This window comes from Rhinoraja longicauda, chromosome 4 (genome assembly GCF_053455715.1).
Source record: "Rhinoraja longicauda isolate Sanriku21f chromosome 4, sRhiLon1.1, whole genome shotgun sequence".
Taxonomy (NCBI): Eukaryota; Metazoa; Chordata; class Chondrichthyes; order Rajiformes; family Arhynchobatidae; genus Rhinoraja; species Rhinoraja longicauda.
The window spans coordinates 25,119,215-25,139,291 of NC_135956.1; the positions used below are offsets into that span (position 1 = coordinate 25,119,215).

The 20,077-nt window shown below is 41.1% G+C and overlaps 1 protein-coding gene across 1 annotated transcript in view; it reads right to left on the minus strand.

The window, feature by feature from the left end:
- Positions 1-20,077, minus strand: part of LOC144593002 (peroxidasin homolog) — a 291,006-nt gene that overhangs the window by 168,474 nt on the left and 102,455 nt on the right. Inside the window, exons 6-7 of the mRNA XM_078398417.1 lie at positions 19,886-19,957; positions 18,106-18,275 (exon numbers count right to left, since the gene is read on the minus strand). Coding sequence (XP_078254543.1) covers positions 18,106-18,275; positions 19,886-19,957 — 242 coding nt within the window. The remainder of the gene's footprint in view (positions 1-18,105; positions 18,276-19,885; positions 19,958-20,077) is intronic.

The following is a 20,077-nucleotide window of genomic DNA, read 5'->3' on the forward strand; positions in this document are numbered from 1 at the left end:
ATAAATACACAATTGGCCTTCTGCCCTGCCACTGTCAATGGGCTTAATCGCAGAATTTAAATCAATCCCCTATTATGTACATGGAACAATAGTACACTGGGACAAACATCTGTGCACATAATCCTGCCAAGAAATGGAAGAGAAGAGAGCAAATATCTAGGATCCTTCCTTTATGACAAATAATTTTACAAGGTAATTCATATTCTAAGCTTCCTTCCTGTATTGGAAACAAACTATTTCAAGACCTGTCTTTCTCTTGGCTCTGCCTGCCCTATTTTTGTTCTAGCCCAAATCCAATCAGGTGCATCAAGCTACCCCTTTGGAGAGTACACCTCGCAAATTTTAAATACTCTAAATATTTCCACTTTTTTTTTAGAGATACAGCACGGAAACTGGCCCTTCGGCCCACCAAAGTCCGCACCGACCAGTGATCCCCGCACATTAACACAATCCCACACACACACTAGGGGGAATTTACACATACACCAAGCCAATTAACCTACGTCTTTGGCGTGTGGGAGGAAACCGAAGATCTCGGAGAAAACCAATGAGGTCACGGGGAAACTTTCTTGCTCTTGTTTGAGCAACCCATGGTCCATTCCAATTGTCCGTCCACTTCATACAAAACAAAACTTCCATATACCAACCGTCCTCTGCGAGAAAATGTTGCCCTTCAAGTTTCTATTAAATCTTTCCCCTTTCACCTCAAACCTAGTTTTTGATACCCCTACCCTGTGGGGGAGGGGAGGGGGGGGGGGGGGGGGGACGGACTGCATTCACCCTATCTATTCCCCTCATGTAGAATGCATTTTATCTGGATGCGTCAAAGCACTGGTTGGCAATAGCTCCATCCAAAACTGCAAGAAATTGCAGAGAATTGTGGATGCAGACCCGACCATCATGCAAACCAACCTCCCTTCCATTGACTCCATTTATACCTCACGCTGCCTCGGCAAGGCCTTCAGCATAATCAAGGACCAATCGCACCCCGGTCACTCTCTCTTCTCCCCGCTCCCATCGTGCAAGAGGTATAGGCGTGTGAAAACATATACCTCCAGATTCAGGGACAGTTTCTTTCCAGCTGATATCAGGCAACTGAACCAATCCTACAACTAGAGAGCAATCCTGAACTACTATCTACCTCATTGGAGACCTCCGGACTATATTTGATTGGACTTTTGAGGCTTTATCTTGCACGAAAACTTATTCATGTTATTTCCTTTATCATGTACCTATACATTGTGAATGACTCGATTGTAATCATGTATTGTCTTTCCACTGACTGGTTAGCACGCAACAAAAGCTTTTCACTGTACCTCCATACATATGGCAATAAACTAAACAAACTCATGATTTTATAAACCTTTGTAAGTACATCCCTCAGCTTCCTGCACTCCAAGAATAAAGTCCAAGGTTGCCCAAACCCTTCCTATAACTCTGGCTTGTGTCATAGAGTCATAGAGTGAGGAAACAGGCCCTTCAGCCCAACCTTCCTACACCTGCCAACATGTCCCAGCTACACTAGTCCCACCTGCCCACCTGGGGGTCCATATCATTCCAAACATGTCCTATCCATTTACATGTCTAACTGTTTCTTAAATGTTGGGATAGTCCCTGCCTCAACTACCTCATCTGGCAGCTTGTTCCATACACCCACCACCCTTTGTGTGAAAAAGTTACCCCTCAGATTCTTATTAAATCTTTTCCCCTTCACCTTAAACCTATGTCCTTTTGCCCTCGATTCACTTACTCTGGGAAAGCGACTGCATCTACCCGATCTATTTTGTGCATTATTTTGTACAATTCAATAAGATCACCCCTCATCCTCCTGCGCTCCAAGTAATAGAGACCCAGCCTACTCAACCTCTCCCTGTAGCTCAGACCCTCTAGCCCTGGCAACATCATTGTAAATCTTCTCTGGGCCCTTTCCAGCTTCCCAACATCTTTCCTGTAACATGGAGTTAGTCATGGTAACATCCTCATAAATCTTTTCTGCACTCTTTTCAGCTTGATGGCATCTATCTTATTGTGGGTCAATCAAAACTGAACACCATGTTCCAAGTACAGCCTTACAAACATCTTGTACAATTGTAAAACTCAATATCAACTGAAGTTCAATATCTAGAGGGGAAGCATCTGAGGGATTAAAGGATGTTCAATCAAATTTCTGCCCAAAATGTAAAAGCAGTTTGAATTCTGTGAGATTTACTGTCATGCTGTCATGAGCACACAGAATCCTGTTCCTAGCAGCAGTGGAGTGACAGATGTGAATGTTATGGAGACTGATCAAAAATCCCATAATATCCTTGAAAAGGCAAACAATCACATTTAAATAAATGCCAGCCTATTCATATCCACCTTGGATCTGAACAGTCGGCAATATTCAATCCAAAAAGCTCATTCTATTCAGCAGGGAATGTGATGGAGGATAGTTTGTGTGGTCATAATAGGTCTGTGCAGTGGTAAAGCCAAATGATGTTCATGTAAAATTTCCCAAACTTATATGATAGTGACCAGCCTGAATTTTATGTTTCAGTGAGATTATGCCTCATTCTTCTAAATTCTGCGGTGCACGGGCCCAGTCTGTTTAATCTCTTTGGAAGAACTGATCTCCGCATCACAGGAATTAATCTGGTGAACCTTTGCAGCAATCCCTTTATTACATGTGTTGATTAGTTAGGAAGACAAGACTTGTATGCCATATTCCATACGCGGCCCCCTTATAATTGGAATGCGGCATTTTCACCCTCGTCATTAAATCCTCTTGAAATAGAGACCAGCATAGCTTTAGATTCCTAATTGCTTACTATACATGCACTTCAACTTTCAATGGCCAAATAAAGCAACTTTCAACGATGTGTGGACATGGGCTGCCATGTCCTATATGCGTCAATCATTCTCAATATCCCTCCCTGTTTCTCCTAAACTATGAAAACATCAGATTTTTCTATCTTACATTTCACCTGCCATGTTTTCACTCATTCACTTAGTCTGTCTACTTTCCCATGAAGTCTCCCTTAATTCTCCTCGCAACTGACACTGCTACTCAGCTGTGTATCATTGGCATGGTTGCATATTTTACATTTCATCTGCTCAATCATTGGAATCATGTGAAGCAGGTGAGGCTCCAGAACCAATCCCCACTTTTCCCCTCCAAAATGATCCATTTATTTCTAACCTCTTTGCTCCTTCCAATAACCAAGCATCAATCCACACCAATTTATTAACCCTAATATTATTCTTTCTAATTTTCTTTACTCGTCTCTTCTATGAATCACAGTTACTCCTCTTTTTCTCTGCTGGTTAGATCCTCAGAAACACTAACAAATCAAACAAACAAGATTTCTCCTTTCAATAATCTACACAGATGCAGGGAAAATCCTCGTTTAATGCCCTGGGTTTGTCAATGATTGGCATCCAATATTCTTCTAATTGCCTGAGATATTTTCACCCATGAAATTTTTGTTTTTACCCTCAAAGACCACAGAATTGCTCGGTTTCTTTTATCAGTTAAATTAAGTTTACCAGAAACATGACGATCAACACCTCATTTTTACATTAAACACTTTGCAGTCCTCCTGTCTACAAGGGTTAGGCCCAGATAGTGGTATAGTTCTACTGGTACCATTTTCACCAATACCAGCTCAATACTTACTCGACATAACCACTTTTAAATTAATTTATTTGGCCTAATTACCATTCACATTTACTTTACATTATCATTACCTTCACCATTTAATCTCTCTTGATTTCTATCCTCTGACAATTCTGTCTTGTTCTTTCCTCATTGATCTGAAATTTCAACTCCACTTCTTTCTTTCCTCAGATATTGCCTGATGGGTTGAGTCTTTCCCAGTATGTTCTAATTATATTTCAGGAAATTGCTCTTGCCTTGGCCCACCGGCAATGAGTCTCCATTTATTTGGTCTAGATTAAAACCACATTGCGTTTTGATGTAGTTGAATTGATCAAAATTGATTAAAAGATGCAGCATAGAAACAGGCCCTACCACCCACTGAGTTCACACCAACCATCAGTCAACCGTTCATACAAGTTCTAAGTTATCCCACCTTTGCATCTGAATTTTGCATTTTTCAGTCTGAAGAAGGGTCTCGACCCAAAATGTCACCCATGCCTTCTCTCCCGAGATGCTGCCTGACCCACTGAGTTACTCCAGCATTTTGTGTCTACCCACTTTTGCATCCACTCCCTACACACTAGATGCAATTTGCAAAGGCCAATTAACTTACAAACCCGCACATCCATGGGATATGAGAGGAGAACGGAGCACCAAGAGGAAACCCACGAGGTCACAGAGTGAGCGCATAAACTCCATACAGACAGCTCCATACATACAGGTTAGAACTGAACCTGGATCTCTGATGCTGTGAGGCAACAGATCCACCAGCTGCATCACTTCTCTCCCGAGATGCTGTCTGACCCGCTGAGTTACTCCAGCATTTTGTGAATAAATAGCTGCATCACTGTGGTACCCATAGGTACTATCAGAACCGGAACTGAGCAAGTCATGGTGAGTAGCAGCTATTTATGACAGCAATAATTACTCAGAGCAATAATGACTCACTTCATTGCTTTGTAAATGCTTGGGAGGAGGATAATTGGACATCGTTTTACCTGCCTTTATTTTTTCTCTCTCTTTCTTTTTGTGAGCGGACATTGTTAGTTAACTTTCCACATTAACAATGTCAGTCCCACAGCTCTATTGAACAGTTATCCCTGCATTAAGGTCTGCACTGCAGCTGGGCTATTGTCACGGACCACTATTTTTCTTACCCAACGCTGTCAGCTGTTCATGCTGTCTTTGATCAGATGTTTAAAGCATAATAAACAATAGAGTAACAGATGCCTGAGACACGCCAGCTATTATACTGAAGCTTTCTTTCAAAATATAGAGAATGGATGTTGTCTATTATTATTGGCAAAGTTAATCCAAATTCATCTTGTGCTTGGGTGGAGGAAGCATAAAATACACTTTCCTAAAATCAGTTATTCAGCACAATTGGAAACTATTATAATCTTTTGGCACATGATTTTGGTTCAACATTTTAATGACATTGGTACACCACATCCTTGCCTTTCCTTCTAGAATGATGGACTAATATCCTCTAACTACATTCTGCGATGGTAGTGTTATGTTCTTGTACTCAATTTGAACACGTTAAAACATTCTGCACATAGCATCAGTTGATAAACAAAAGCACAAAAGGGACTAGTGGAACTAGTGTAGCTGGGACACGTTGGCAAGTTGGGCCGAAGGGCCTGTTTCCATGCTGTGTCATTCTATGACTTTGACACAAAAACTTGCAGATATTCTTTCAAATTTCTTTAAAATTATTTATTCTTTGCCTCAACTGCATTAAATTTCACAAATATAATCTCCCCGTTTTGCTTATCAAGATGATGTTCTGTGGCGTCAGCATTGGTCAGCTGCTAGGGACTTTTTGAGTTGCTTTTTTGGTTTTGGTTTGTTCCATCCATAATGATCCCAGAACATCATTTAGAGAGACAAAAATGAGGGGGATACTCTTTTGAAATGTGCTGTAGTTGAAGCAAAGGATATTTCAACACAAAAAGAATTGAGCAACAATCCAAATCTTTTCCTATTTTTGCTTGTCAACTGATGATGTGTTGGTCTAAACAACACTTGGTAAGCCTTCAACCCAATGGTATTTACAATGAATCAAGAGTCAAATTGTCACATGGTATTTACAATGAATCAAGAGTGTCTAATTGTCACATGTACTGAGACGGAACAATTAAATTCTGAAGAAGTGTCTCGACCTGAAACGTCACCCATCCCTTCTCTCCAGAGATGCTGCCTGTCCCGCTGAGCATTTTGGATCTATCTTCGATTTTGCAACAGCATAATTTTTCCGTTTCTGGTCACCCATGCCCAGTTCCTTTCTCACTGCTACCAGTCCACCTAGGCTCCCTCTCTCTCCATCTTTGTTTGCCTTTTCCATTTCCCCCCGTCCATCCAGCAGATTATTTTCAGATTAATACTTATCCTACTCTCTTGCAGACAACTTAACCCATTTGAAATGTTTGGCTCATTATTATGCATTATGGAACACATTTGTCCCTCAGATTCCCCAGCACAGCTGCTGGAGTACGGCTGAAAGTTCACACCACAAGGCTTTCAATATCAGAACACAGTTGGAAAGCCACCACCAAAGAGCAGCCAATAAATTCAGGACTTCTGCATTTGCTCAGTAATCCCAAACCTAGTGGTACCCAGAAGGAGAAATCATGTGGGATTGGTGCTGAAATATAGTCAGTTGGACTAAATGGACGCAACAAATAAGTATAATCATGCATACCATAACCACATCTAACTAGTTTTTGAATTTTGTTTCCTCACAATTTTACTCTGGCTATTTTCCTTAAAGTCATGATGGGATGAAACTCTATATAAATATACGAGATATTTCACTTTAAGTAAAGAGAGTTTATTTAATCTTTCCTCAAAATATAAATTATCTTCTTCTGCATTCCACTCGAGGTAGTGGGAAATTGTCTTAAGGTCACTCTCCCTCACTGGACTCCTTTTCTCCAGAAAAAACATTCTTGGGGGTGCAAGTGAAAGAGATAACTTTGAACTTGGCCCATTTTCTGGAGATGGAAGCATTCACCAGTGATCCGAGAACCTCAGCTGGGCTGAATTAAAGTCCCAGGTTTTCTGTTATTTTGACTGAGCCCGAGAAGATGATAAACTCACAGCTAAAGCATGCCTGTACTGGGAGTAGTCAGAAAGGAAGGCTTTGATTTTGTTTAATGCTGAGCGAACAGGAATGTTGACTTTCTCTGACCTCATGCCAGCTGAGCAGTCAAACAGCATGGAGCAGCCTTGGTGGTCATAGATAATGATGGAGGTAGTTATTTGCCACTTGTAATGTATTACTACAGAATATTTTTAAATATAATATAGGCTAGCCAGGTGCACAGCAGCATATTCAAATGTTTGATGCAGAACAGTGAAAGGGTGAGCAGAGTAATTGATCCCTCAGTGGGAGGCTGTGCTGTAATGGATTGATGACTGACACATTGCAGTACCGCCACCAGTTTCCTTCTAACGTTGCAATTACTTTTTAAACCACTGCTATAAATGTCATTCTTTTTCTACCAGAGCTCAGTCGTAGGTTCCCTCCCATCTGTTTCTCCCATGACTGCCAACCTATACCCACCTCCATTAATCCTGTTCCTACCCATTCTGCATCAGACTTGCAAGTGATCACATATTATTCTCCCCCTTTGAATGACAGTATCCTTCTACTCACATGGCTGGAATCAATGATCACAGTGTAAACTTGAGACCAAGCCTGTGACCAGGCTGGGGTTATTGCAAAATGGTGCCTTTCTTTCTGGCAAATAACCAATTGTAAAAACTAATGTTGCCTTTTGCTTCTAATGCCTCCTGTTGAAAAGCTTGTTATAGGTTGCATTTATAACAGTATCCAATCTGAAAATAACATTGCATCTTCCCCTTACTATTTTGTAAAGTTGTGCAAAGGAGTTCCATTCAGAATTCAGAACCTGGTGTCAACCAACAATTTTTTGCAGGGCCAACATGTTTAAATTAAAATCATTCTAACTGACATTCGTTCCACATGATTCCTGCATATTAAAATAATTACCATGCTTTTTCATGAAGATGGTGCCCTTCAAATAAAAATAAGTGACTGAATGACTGAAAGCAATATAATCTTGAATCTGTGTAGTCTGATAAACCTTGTCAAGCCAGAATTCACCTGGTTTTTCACCCATCCTTACAAAGCACATCAATCACACATGACTTACATTCCAGCATGATTTATATGCAGCAATAACTTCTAAACTCAGCACACAAAAACAATTTTGTGCGTGAATGACATTTTAATTGAAAACAAATGCATAAAAGAAGCAGTCAGCTCAACTTAAAAATAATTTATCATGTATTTCACTGATGTTTTGGGAACAAATAGTTATTGGAGACACGAGACTGCCGATGCTGGAATCTTGAACAAAGGACAAACTGGTGAAGTAACTCAGCGGGTCATGCAGCATCTGGGGAGAGAATGGTCAGGCTACATTTTTGGTCAGGATCCTTGTTCAGGCTGATTGGAGTAGCGGTTGAAAGCTGGAAAAGAAAAGCAGGGACAGGACAAAGTTGGCAAGTGATAGTTCTGGGATCATTTTGGATTACAGGTTTGATTGGCAAATGGATGGAGTGACAAAGGCTAGTGGAGAAAAGGAGAGAAAAATATATCAGATCAGGAGATAAGGGGAGCGAAATGTAAAGCCAGAGCAAGGGATGTGGATGAAAGGCATCTGGTGACAGGAGGTTAAGAGAAAATGGGGATTGAAAAGGAAATGGGAGTCCCGGGGATGGAAGATGAGTGTACAAAGGCAGGGAAAAGAGCAGGGTGACTCTGGGGGGTGGTTGGAAGATGATAGGAGAAATGGAAGTGTACCAGGGTGGAGATGGAAGCACAGGAACGAATGTGTGAGAGCGGTATTATGTGAAGTTAAATAAATCAATGTTCGTACCATCGGGTTGTTCCCTACCAAAGTGGAATAGGAGGTGCTGTTTCACTAGTTTGTGGGTGGCCTCACTCTGGCGCTGGATGAGGCCCAGGCCGGAAAGATCAATGTGGAAATAGGAAAGGGAGTCAATATAGTTAGCAACTGGGAGATCCAGCAGAAGTTAGTGGACTGAGCACAAAAGTTCAGCGAAACAGATGCCTAGTCTACGTTTGGTCTTGCCGACATAAAGGAGGCCACATCTGGAGTACCAAATGCAGTAGACGAGATTGGAAGAGATGCACATGAACCTCTTTCTCACCTGGAAAGACTGTTGGCATCCCTGGGTGGAAGTGAGAGAGGAGATGTGGGGACGGGTGTTCCAACTCCTGCACCTGCACGGGAAAGTATCTGGGGATGGGGTGGGATGCAGTGAGTGATGCGCAGGGAGTGATCACAATGAAAAGCAGAAAAGGGCAGGGATGGGGAGATGTGACTGGTGGTGGGATCATGTTGAACACATAGTTATTGACAGTTTCAGGCTGACTCATGCTTTTCACCTCAAAGATGAAGACTTAAATTATGTAAAACCTGTCAAATAGAAAACGTCCAAAGACAAAATGGTTGCGAGGGGTGAGTTTGAGTGGTAATCTTGTACAATTTATTAACACCACATAGAAAGAATTACAAATATTTGAAGCCTGTTTTTACATTCACTTGGTTTGAATTTTGCTTTCAAAAATTAAAAAAATTAAAAATAATGGCCTGGATTTAGAAGAATATAGTAAGATACTATCAGAGTGTGGCATCATTACCACTGGATCTTTTAACACCTTTGGGATTTCTACAAAGCAGGCTGTAAGGGTGGAAATGTGAAGAATGTTGTCAATGATTCATCACCAGTTGAAGACTGACTTCTGACACTGCACTTATGTTGGAGTTCAGTGAAGGAGCACAGGCTTGGGCTCATTCCCCATCATGTAAGGAAAACTCATTCTAAAATTCTGCAGCGGGAATTATGAGTCACAAAGAATACCCTTCTGCTGATTTGAACAGAAGCTAGCAAAAAATGCTGGAGTAACTCAGCCGGTCGGGCAGCATCTCTGGACAAAAAGAATGTGTGACGTTTCGGGTCGGAATCCTTCTTCAAGCTGAAAGTAGAAGTGGAGGGAAATAAACTGGAGGCGATAAAAGGCCAGAACAAATCAAAGCTGGCAACAGATGATCACAGGAAGGGTGAAGCCCATAATGGCCCATTGTTGCTGGAGAAGATGTAAAGACGAGAGGGGTACAAGGAAGTGAAAAGTGGAACTAATATGACAGGATGACTACAGGAGACTTTCATAAACCTTTTCTAATTTAAAGAGCTTGAGACTGGATAGACTGGGTGTGTTTTCCCTCAGGTAAAGGAGGCAGAGGACTAAGCTTATAGAAGTTTTGTACAATTATGAAGGGCATATATAGGGTAGATAGCATCAGTCTTTTTTCCCCAGGGTAGGGGAGTTTAAAATTAGATTGAAAGAGGTGAAATAGTTTTTCACACAGCAGGCAGTGGCTATTTGAAACACATTGCCAGGGAAAATGGTGGAGGGAGGTAAAACAGTACTTAAAAAACAAATGGACAGGCACATGGATAGGAAAGTTTGAGGGACAAAAGCAGGGAAATGAAATTAGTTTGGATAGACATCATAGACGAGTTGGATCAAGGAGCCCATATTTATTTTGGACAACTGAATCTATGCATATAAACTATGAAATTGGTTATTACTTAAAAAGGTATTCTTAAATCCTATCAAATTTATTCATGAGTTTGTAATAGGTTGTTAATTTAGATTTATGGAGGTTTTGAAAAGATTAAGAGATAAGAATTTTTAAATGTTCTTTGCTCAATGCATTTAATATTTTTGAATGTGTCAGAAGGAACTGCAGATGCTGGTTTAAATCGACGATGGACACAAAATTCTGGAGTAACAGCGGGGCAGACAGCATCACTGGAGAGGACTCATGTTTTGGGTCGAAACCCTCCTTTCGACTGAATGTTTTACAAATACTCAAAAATGTTTAGCTCCAACTAAATCTGAGTGCACGATAGATCTGGTTATCATATGCCCTTCTCTTGTTGTAAGTGGAGCTGCTATGTTTGATGCCTAGTTTATCTCCAGGCCTTTCTTAACAGAACAGAGTTTTCCAATCTTATTCCCCGTCCCTACTGGGAGAACCACTAACTGTAGGTCATAATTCTTTTAATTAAACTTTGTGGCCAATGTCGTCAGTTTACCACTATTCCCAAACTCTGCCACATTAAGTTCAAAAGGGAACAAAAAATAATTAATATCTGATGCCATGGTGTGCCTTTAGTAAATTTCAACCAAAAAGATTGTAATTTATTGGAGGGATGGATTAATATCAGATTATCCCAGGGCATTTTCTAAATAAAAACCCAGCTGTTCTCAGCTCTGAATGGTCTAACAATCTGCCATTGAAAGCATCATTCATGTTTTAATAATCTAAATTATCATGTTTAGTTAAAGCAGTTGTGTTCTTGTTAAGTACGAACAGCTGTGAAGTATTCGTCGCATATTTTTGTCAATTATGTTTAAAGGCAAATTGAATTACTTTTACTAATTTCTCCCATTTGGAACCATAATTATAAAATGTTTTGTAAAAAAACCCAAATGCATCTATAGGAAGCAATTTTGTTCATATATGCTCCGTTTAGTTTAGAGATACAGCGTAGAAACAGGCCCTTCAGTCCACTGGGTCCACGCCGACCAGCAATCCCTGTTACACCTGCACACGCTGCACATGAGGGACAATTTACAATTTTTACCAAAGCCAATTAACCTTCAAACCTGCTTGGCTTTGGAGTGTGGGAGGAAACCGGAGCACACGGGTAAAACCAATGCAGTCACTGGGAGAACATACAAACTCAGTACTGACAGCACCCGTAGTCAGGATTGAACCCTGGTCTCTGGTGCTGTAAGGCAGCAACTCTCTCGCTGTGCACCGCCCCACAACTAAATGCTGAACAAGGTAGCTGGAGCAAACAAAGACAATTCTAGTTCACTTTGAGATTTTAAGCTAGAATGCTTGGCCAAAATACCCAGGGTCTCAGCTTTCTTAATGCCACAACCCTGTAATATGTTGACTATGTCCCAAATCTCAGAAATGAGCATTTAAACAGTGATGCCAGACAATATGCATTTGCAGAGTTACCCATTGCAGCAAGCTTCAGGAGGCTGTAACTGCACCCAAAATATCAAGAGGCAACAGATGTTGATCACATTAGGCATCATGCTTTTGTGTGCTTTGTGATATAATTTCACTGAAATGTATAATGTAATGGAAACTTGGGAACTTACTCTGAGTTGCACAAAGTTCCTTTTCAGGACATATATAATGATAAAACACTCTTGTCTCTGGAGTTTGTAATATTCATTCTGACATTTGATGCCCAGAGAAGGTTAGTTATGCAATATGGTGTCCAGTGCTTTGCAATGCACACCTGGATGATGCTTCTTTAATTTTCATTCATGGCATTTATGGTCCACGCATGCAGGTGAAATTCACCAACACCATCTCCTCATTAGGGATTACTCAGGAGTTACAGAATTATGTGGTAGGCTTTAATTCAAATCAGAAAACCTGTTCTAATGCACAATGAGAGCAGTAATCGGTTTGAAATTAAAAGAACAGCTTTGTAAACAAACAGTGCTGCCTACTGACATGACTATGACATATTCTCATATACATAGACATATGGGGTATGTTAATTGGCCTCGATCAAACCAGACATTTTCAGCTTAAGTTATTATGCTGCATTGTGATAGAGATCAAACTGGTTTTGTCACTAATTGTTGTATTTGTGTCAAGAGAGTCAGCCTTCAATTTTAGATTAGAGATACAGCGTGGAAACAGATCCTTCAGCCCACCATGTCTGCCCCGACCAGCGATCCCCGCACACTAATACTATCCCATACACTAGGGATGATTTACTATTATACCGAGCCAGTTAACCTCCAAACCTGTATGTCTTTGGAGTGTGGGTAGAAACCGATAATCTCCAGTGAATGGCGGTCGGTGCTGGCTCAAAGGGTTGAATAGCCTACTGCTGCACCTATTTTCTCTTACTATGTTTCTATCATAATGGATTTTAAATTATTTTCTTTAATTGTTGATAATTTATGGAATTTCAGTTCCCATCTTTTATTGTAACACTTCAATTTAAAAAAATCTATAACATGTTTAAAATAGTGACTTAAAATTATATACAATTCCTCCCGAGATGCTGGTGAATTCTTTTCAGTGCGATTACTGTTCTGTCAGCTTAATGGTATATCCCAGTTGTTTATTGCCCCTTATACTGAGATGTGATGTCAAGCCAATGTCACAAAGGGCAAGGGCACACTACAATTATCACAAGAACTTTGCCTGCATCTTTTTCCAGTGGGAAACATCACTGCTTGATGCTGTCCACAGAATCTCACCCTTAACCCCAACATTTCTATCGCATGTGGTCATCATTTGCCACTAGAGAAACTTTTGAGTATTTTGTGCTAGTTTAAACTTTGATTATTTTATGCTAGTTTAAATCGGTGACTACAGTGAATGAGCAGCAATATTTCTAATTCTGTCTTGATTGCAAGAAAATGTTTCTATCTCCCCACAATAAGATGAACCATGTTTAGAACCTCATCAGTTATGATTCAGATTTCAGTGTGCTTTTGTTTGAATTATTAAATTCAAACACAAACTGGCCTACTTCATGTTAAAGTCTAAAATGTCAATTAACATGATGAACAGTAAAAAAAAATGGCTGAAGGAACTCAGCGGGTCAGGCAGTATCTATGGAGGGAATGAACAGATGGCTTTTAGTGTCAGGAGCCTTCTTTACCAATGTGGAATGAGGCAGAAAGCTGGAAAAGAGAGGTAGGTTGGGGCAAAGCCTGGCAAGTGTTAGGTCAATACAGGTGAGGGGGAGTGCATGGAGTGATTGGCAGATAGGTGGAGTAAGTGACTGAGGCTAGAAGTGAAGACGAGGCAAAATGGTGGCAAATAAGAAAAGATGAGGAGGAGTGAAATGTAAAGCCAGAGGGAGGGATATTGGTGGAAAAGAACTGGGAGAATGGGGGGGGGGGGTGGAATATGCGACAGGAATGAGAGATGAGTGCACAGAGAAGGTGAAAAGAACAGAGAACTAGAGGGATGCAAGATGGTGGGAGAAATGTGTGCACATTGGTTTAGGGTGAGGCACAGGAAAGAGAGGGAAGGTACAAGTTGAAATTAGATAATTCAATGTTCATACCATTGGGTTATAAGCTACTCAGCTTTTTCCAAAAGCCAAAAGTCTGTAGCCTTCCTTTGCTCTGGTATTTTATTTTATTCTTCACATGTTTAAATTATATATTTTTATTTTTTATTGTCTATTGTATAACATGTTGTTAGTCTTGCGAGCAAAGCACCAAAGCAAATTCCTTGCATGAATACATACTTGGCGAATAAAATGTATTCAATTCAAGCTGAATATCGGGTGGTGATCTTCCAGTTTGCATGTGGCTACACTCTGGCAATGGAGAAGGCCAAGGAAAGAAAGGTCGGGATGAGAATAGGAAGGGGAGTTAAAATTGTTTGCAACCAAGAGTTCCAGCAGGCCTTGGCTGACAAAGTGCAAGTGTTGGGCAAAACTGTTGCCTGGTCTACACTTGGACTCGCCATGTATAAGAGGCCTCATCAGGAGAACTGATTGCAACAGACACAGTTGGAAGAGGAATTCATGATCCTTTGTCTCACCTGGAAGGGCTGCAGGAGTCTCTGGGTGGAAATGAGAGAGGAGGCCATAGAGTCATACAGGATGGAAAGAGGCCCTTCAGCCCAACATGCCCATGCCAACCACAATGCCCATCTACACGGGATCCACTACACTAGGTGTAATGTCAGGTGGTATATCTCACGGGGTTTCAGGGGAAAGTGCCTGGAGAGGGGGCAGATTGGGTGGGAAGGATCGAGTGAACCAAGGAGCTGTGGAGAGATTGCATTGTACAAATGGTGCTGAGCCAAAGAGCATTATTTTGGATATACATTTCCAAATCCCTGTACGTAATTCAAAGTGGAATTCGAACAGAGACGTTTTTGAACATTTAAAAATAACTGCTACTTGAGTGTAAAGCTTATATTAATTAAATATAATTATTTTCCATGTACTACATCTTAAATGTACCTGCTGCAATCCTTATGTCCTTGGCACAGATCTTCTCGAACAAACTTTTTCTTTTTCTGGACTTAGATTGGTAACATGCAGCTTTCAATTTACTGGCTTTGATCTCTTGCATATTGACTATTACTACCACCACACAAAGACCCATTTCGTTCGACACTTCCTTTGTCTCTGCAACAGTGTCCTTGGTTACCTCATTTCATGTCCTCTTTAATTCCCTTCTTAACACTCTCCCTCTATGCATTTCCTTTTCTCCATTTGCTATCATGTCAGAACACTTCTAATATCATTGACCCAACTCTCCTCCATTTTCTCACGTTTCTCAGTATTCAAGTTCTCATTCTGCACAAAGGAATGCAAAGATTTTGTACATAATGATGCAACATAAATATACATAAAGTGTATTTTGTTGCTAAGAAACGGCAACATTGGACTGCACTCAAGAAAATACAAAAATCTTGGACTGAACACTGAGTTCTTTCTAACACTATGTAGGACCCAACACTTTCCTCTCTTTGCATCATTAAAGTCTTTGAACTATATATTTTTAAATCAAAGCTAAATTTAAAAATTGATCTATTTATTAAAAAGATTTAAATTTATTTTTAAATAATGAAGAAATGAAGATAAAGCTAAAAGAAGAATACGTTAAATCACTTAACTTTTTACTTAGGGTTGGTAATCCCATTGCCGATCCATTTAAATAATAAATCACACTGCTTAAGCGGCTAATGTTATCATGCCATTAATCCTAAATGTGGTGCATATCGCTTCTTGGCTCATACCTTTGCACTTCACATCTGGAACCAGTTGAAACCAGTGGTGGTGCAGAAAGTCAGATGGCCAGATGGGCATCCCCTCCAGCTTTGCTTGCACTGTGCATTCTAATGCAAAGGTTTGGAAATTGAAAACAAGCTGGAGATGTTGGAGGAGATAATCAGTGAATCCCTACATAACTATTGGCAAATGAGGTGGGTGTTTTGTCACCAGTTGTGGGCATTACAGTTAAGAGCCCATCTACAGCAAAATGTCCCCCCCCTTGTTGCCTTGGACTGGACTCACAATTTGGGGTGGATTCTCATTTTGTGTTTGAATGCAAATGCCAAGTGTTTGTAATTCTAAGGTGTGTGATGCTCCGCATGTCATGTGCTTTGAACCATCACTTTGACCAACATTGGCAAAGGGTGCCTCAAGGTGTGTTACTCCAATGACCGGTGCAAGGGCTTGGCAAAATACACAACCCATTCCTCACAAACCCCCAATAGCATCCTTATTCTTCGTCAATCCCATGAAATCCTTACTGCACGCCACTAATCGATTCTCCCAAGAACAAATTTACTCACCACCCCAAACCACTGTGGGCTGCAGCCCCTCCACAGAATACTCCACAGCCGGCCACTGTATAACTGTTTTTTGAAATCCATTTACATGGTTAGGGCAGGTCTGAAGGGATATGGACCAAACGCAGGCAGGTGGGACTAGTGTAGCTGGGACATGTTGGTCGGTGTGAGCAAGTTGGGCCGAGAGGCCTGTTTCCACAGTGTCACTCTATGACTACGGTACCACCACTAACTACCATCCCCACTTTAGGATCCTCTGACTCCTGAGATTTAACCATCCCTTTACAATCGTTAATGCATAATTCTTCAATTGGGACTCCACCATGTTGCAAATGGAACATGCCTCTTAACCAGTCTCTCCCACTGCATCAGACCAGTCTTTCCAGTTGGCACCACGTGAAGCAGGCATCCTGACTTAATGGCACATACCACTAGATTGAGGTTCAGCTTCTTCCTTGTTGTTATCAGATCACTGAATAGTCCTCCCAAAAACTAGAAAGTAGTAACAAGGAACTGCAGATGCTCATTTACAAAAAAAGGCACAAAGTGCGGGACTAATTCAACGGGTCAGGCAGCATCACTTGAGAACAAGGCCAGATGATGTTTCAGGTGGGAACCCTTCTTCATTCACAGGATGTAGTTCCCATCTCCCAACTTACCTCAATTTTTAAAATTTGTACTTTGTATGTGTAACAGTAAAACACTGTAACACTATTCTGCACTCTGGTATTTCTCTCTTTGCATTACCTGTTGTACATGTGTACGGCTTGATTGCACCTGTATTGAATGATTTGACTGGCTAGACTTCAATATTCTGCACTGTATTCTGGTACATGTGACAATAATAAAACTAATACCAATACCAATTCTCTGAGAGGTTGTGTAAACAATGCCATAGCTGCTTTAGTGATGTTTATTTTGATTCACAAAATGCTGGAGTAACTCAGCAGGTCAGGCAGCATCTCGGGAGAGAAGGAATGGGTAACGTTTCGGGTCGAGACCCTTCTTCAGACTGATGTCAGGGGGGCGGGACAAAGGAAGGATATAGGTGGAGACAGGAAGACAGTGGGATATCTGGGAAGGGGAGGGGAACAGAGGGACAGAGGAACTATCTAAAGTTGGAGAAGTCAATGTTCATACCACTGGGTTGCAAGCTGCCCAAGCGAAATATGAGGTGCCGTTCCTCCAATTTCCGGTGGGCCTCACTATGGCACTGGAGGAGGCCCATGACCAAAAGGTCAGACTGGGAGTGGGAGGGGGAGTTGAAGTGCTCGGCCACCGGGAGATCAGGTTGGTTAAGGCGGACTGAGCGAAGGTGTTGAGCGAAGTGATCGCCGAGCCTGCGTTTGGTTTCACCGATGTAAAGAAGTTATATGATTAGTCATAGTTCCAGACAGTGTGGAAACAGGCCCTTCGGCACAACTTGCCCACACCGACCAACATGTCTCATTTATATATACATTTATTTGGATATAAATATTTTATATATAAATGTATTTTTCTCATAAATAAACATCTCTTTTAATTATATATACACATTTGTCCTACATGCCTGCAATTGGCGCATATCCCTCTAAACCTGTCCTATCCATGTAGCTATCTGGTTGCTTCTCAAATGTTGCGATTGTCCCTGCTTCACCTACCTCCTCTGGCATTAATAAAAGACAAAAGACACATTAATAAAAGAGTCTCTTGCCCAGAATAGGGGAATCGAGGACCAGAGGGCATAGGTTCAAGGTAAAGGGGAAAATATTTAATGGGAATCTGAGGGGTAACATTTTCACATAAAGGGTGGTGGGTGTATGGAACAAGCTGCCAGATGAGGTAGTTGAGGGTGGTACTATCCCGACGTTTAAGAAACAGTTAGACAGGTACATGGATAGGACAGGTTTGGAGGGATATGGACCAAACGCAGGCAGGTTGGACCAGTGTAGCTGGACATGTAGCTCCACACTGTATCACTCTATGGCTCTATAAGTCACTTTGAAACAAATGTTTAGTAAGATAGACCGTACTGCAAATAGAGCTTACCACAGTTAAACTCCTCTGTTGTCACCGAGGCAACTGATCTGCCTTGCAAGGCCCGGGGATGTTCGCAGCTTGCAGCGGCCTGGGCGTGGCTGCTTGTGGCATAGCTCTTCAGCAATTCTCCCAGCCACATTAGCTGACAATCACAAACCAGACCATTGGAGTCCAAACGGCTGCAACCGGATAAAAACAAAGATTGTATTAAAATATAACTATTTGTCTTGTGGACCATTCTGCAAAAAAAAAAAAAAATCATAGCTTCTATCATGCAATGAGCACAGAACTCCCCCCTCTTTTCTTGTTCTAACAGTACCATTTCCTCTCTCTCCCTCCTCTCACAAGATCCATGTTAACTATTAAGTGCAGCCATTCTTGAGTAAATATAGTTATATGAATTTGTCATCAGTTGCAGGGTGCAAATGCAAAATGGAGTCCTCAACCCAGAAGCCAATGGAAGCAGTCTCCGACATCCATATATTACATATTTACTCGATGCAACCAAAGGCAATTGTCCACCGAGTGTGTTCGGGTTTCTAATAATGTTATTTCCACATCCACCAGTGCCCTCTCTGTGATAGGTAGAAAGTGTATCACTGGCTAATTTCCCTCAGCCCTGCCCACTAATGCAGCCAGGAGGCAGTTTCAGATCTTTCACCACTACCTCATTGTTAGAAACATAGAAAATAGGTGCAGGAGTCAAGCCAGTCATTAAATACGTTCCGGCTTTCTCCCCATATCCCTTGATTCCGGTAGCCCGAAGAGCTATATCTAATTCTCTCTTGAAAACATCCAGTAGGTTGGCCTCCGCTGCCTTCTGTGGCAGAGAATTCCACAGATTCACAACTCTCTGGGTGAAAAAGTTTTTCCACATCTCAGTCCTAAATGGCCTACCCGTTATTCTTAAACTGTGACCCCTGGTTCTGGACTCCCCCAACATCAGGAACATTATTCCTGCATCTAGCTTGTCCAATCCCTTAGGAATTGTATATGTTTCTATGAGATCCCCTCTCATTGTTGTGAGCTGAATCAATGGTGCATCAGTCAAATCCAAGCTAATTGAGGGACGAGACAGTTAATTGCTCTATTCAGGACCCACTCTGTGATCTGTAGGAATTATGTCACTGGCTAATTTTCCTCAGCCCTGCCCATTAATGCAGCCAGACAGGGGGCAGTTTAAGATCACTCACAACGACCTCATTGTTTTTAGCTGAATCAATGGTGCATCAGTCAAACACAGGCTAATCGAGGGAGAGGACAGTTAATTGCTGTACTAATTCAGAAGGGGTTAATTATTTAAAGAACAATTACTTGAAAAAGTACCCTCTCAGTAACTTCAGAGCAGTAATTGTCTGTATAATTGGCCAACACTATGAACTGGCCACACATGCGCTGATGAAAGTTATGGAGGAGCCATCCAGGCATAGGTTGTATGACATTGGACGTCACAGTGCATGTCCGTGATTCATTTTCTATTCCATTATCAGCTCTCAATTTCAGCAACACTGTGGTAAAAATGTAATGAAGGCCACAGCAGTCAGTCTAACGAATGGTAGACAGGCTAACAAGAGACTTGGTAGTTTTTAATCTATAATATCCCGGCTTTACCATTGCTTGGTCCACTATAACGTAGCAATGAATCCTATTATATGCTAATATTAAATTAACCATTCAAACTGCATGCCAGCACCAGTATTTGTGACCCAAATAAAACCAGATACAGTAACGCACAGTAACATTGACCAATTGACTTGAGAAAAACATTGTTGAAGATGTGAGCACTTACAGTCTTTTCAGTGAAGTCAGATGAGAGAAAGTTCCCGCGGGAATTCTTGATACTTTATTATTATGTAAAAATCTGAGAAGTTAAAAGGGCAAGTTAATCACAAAAGCAATCAATTAATGTCTACAATGATTTTAATTATATTTTATATCATTTATACTTGATGAATGTATTCCTTTTTAATAACCACAAATT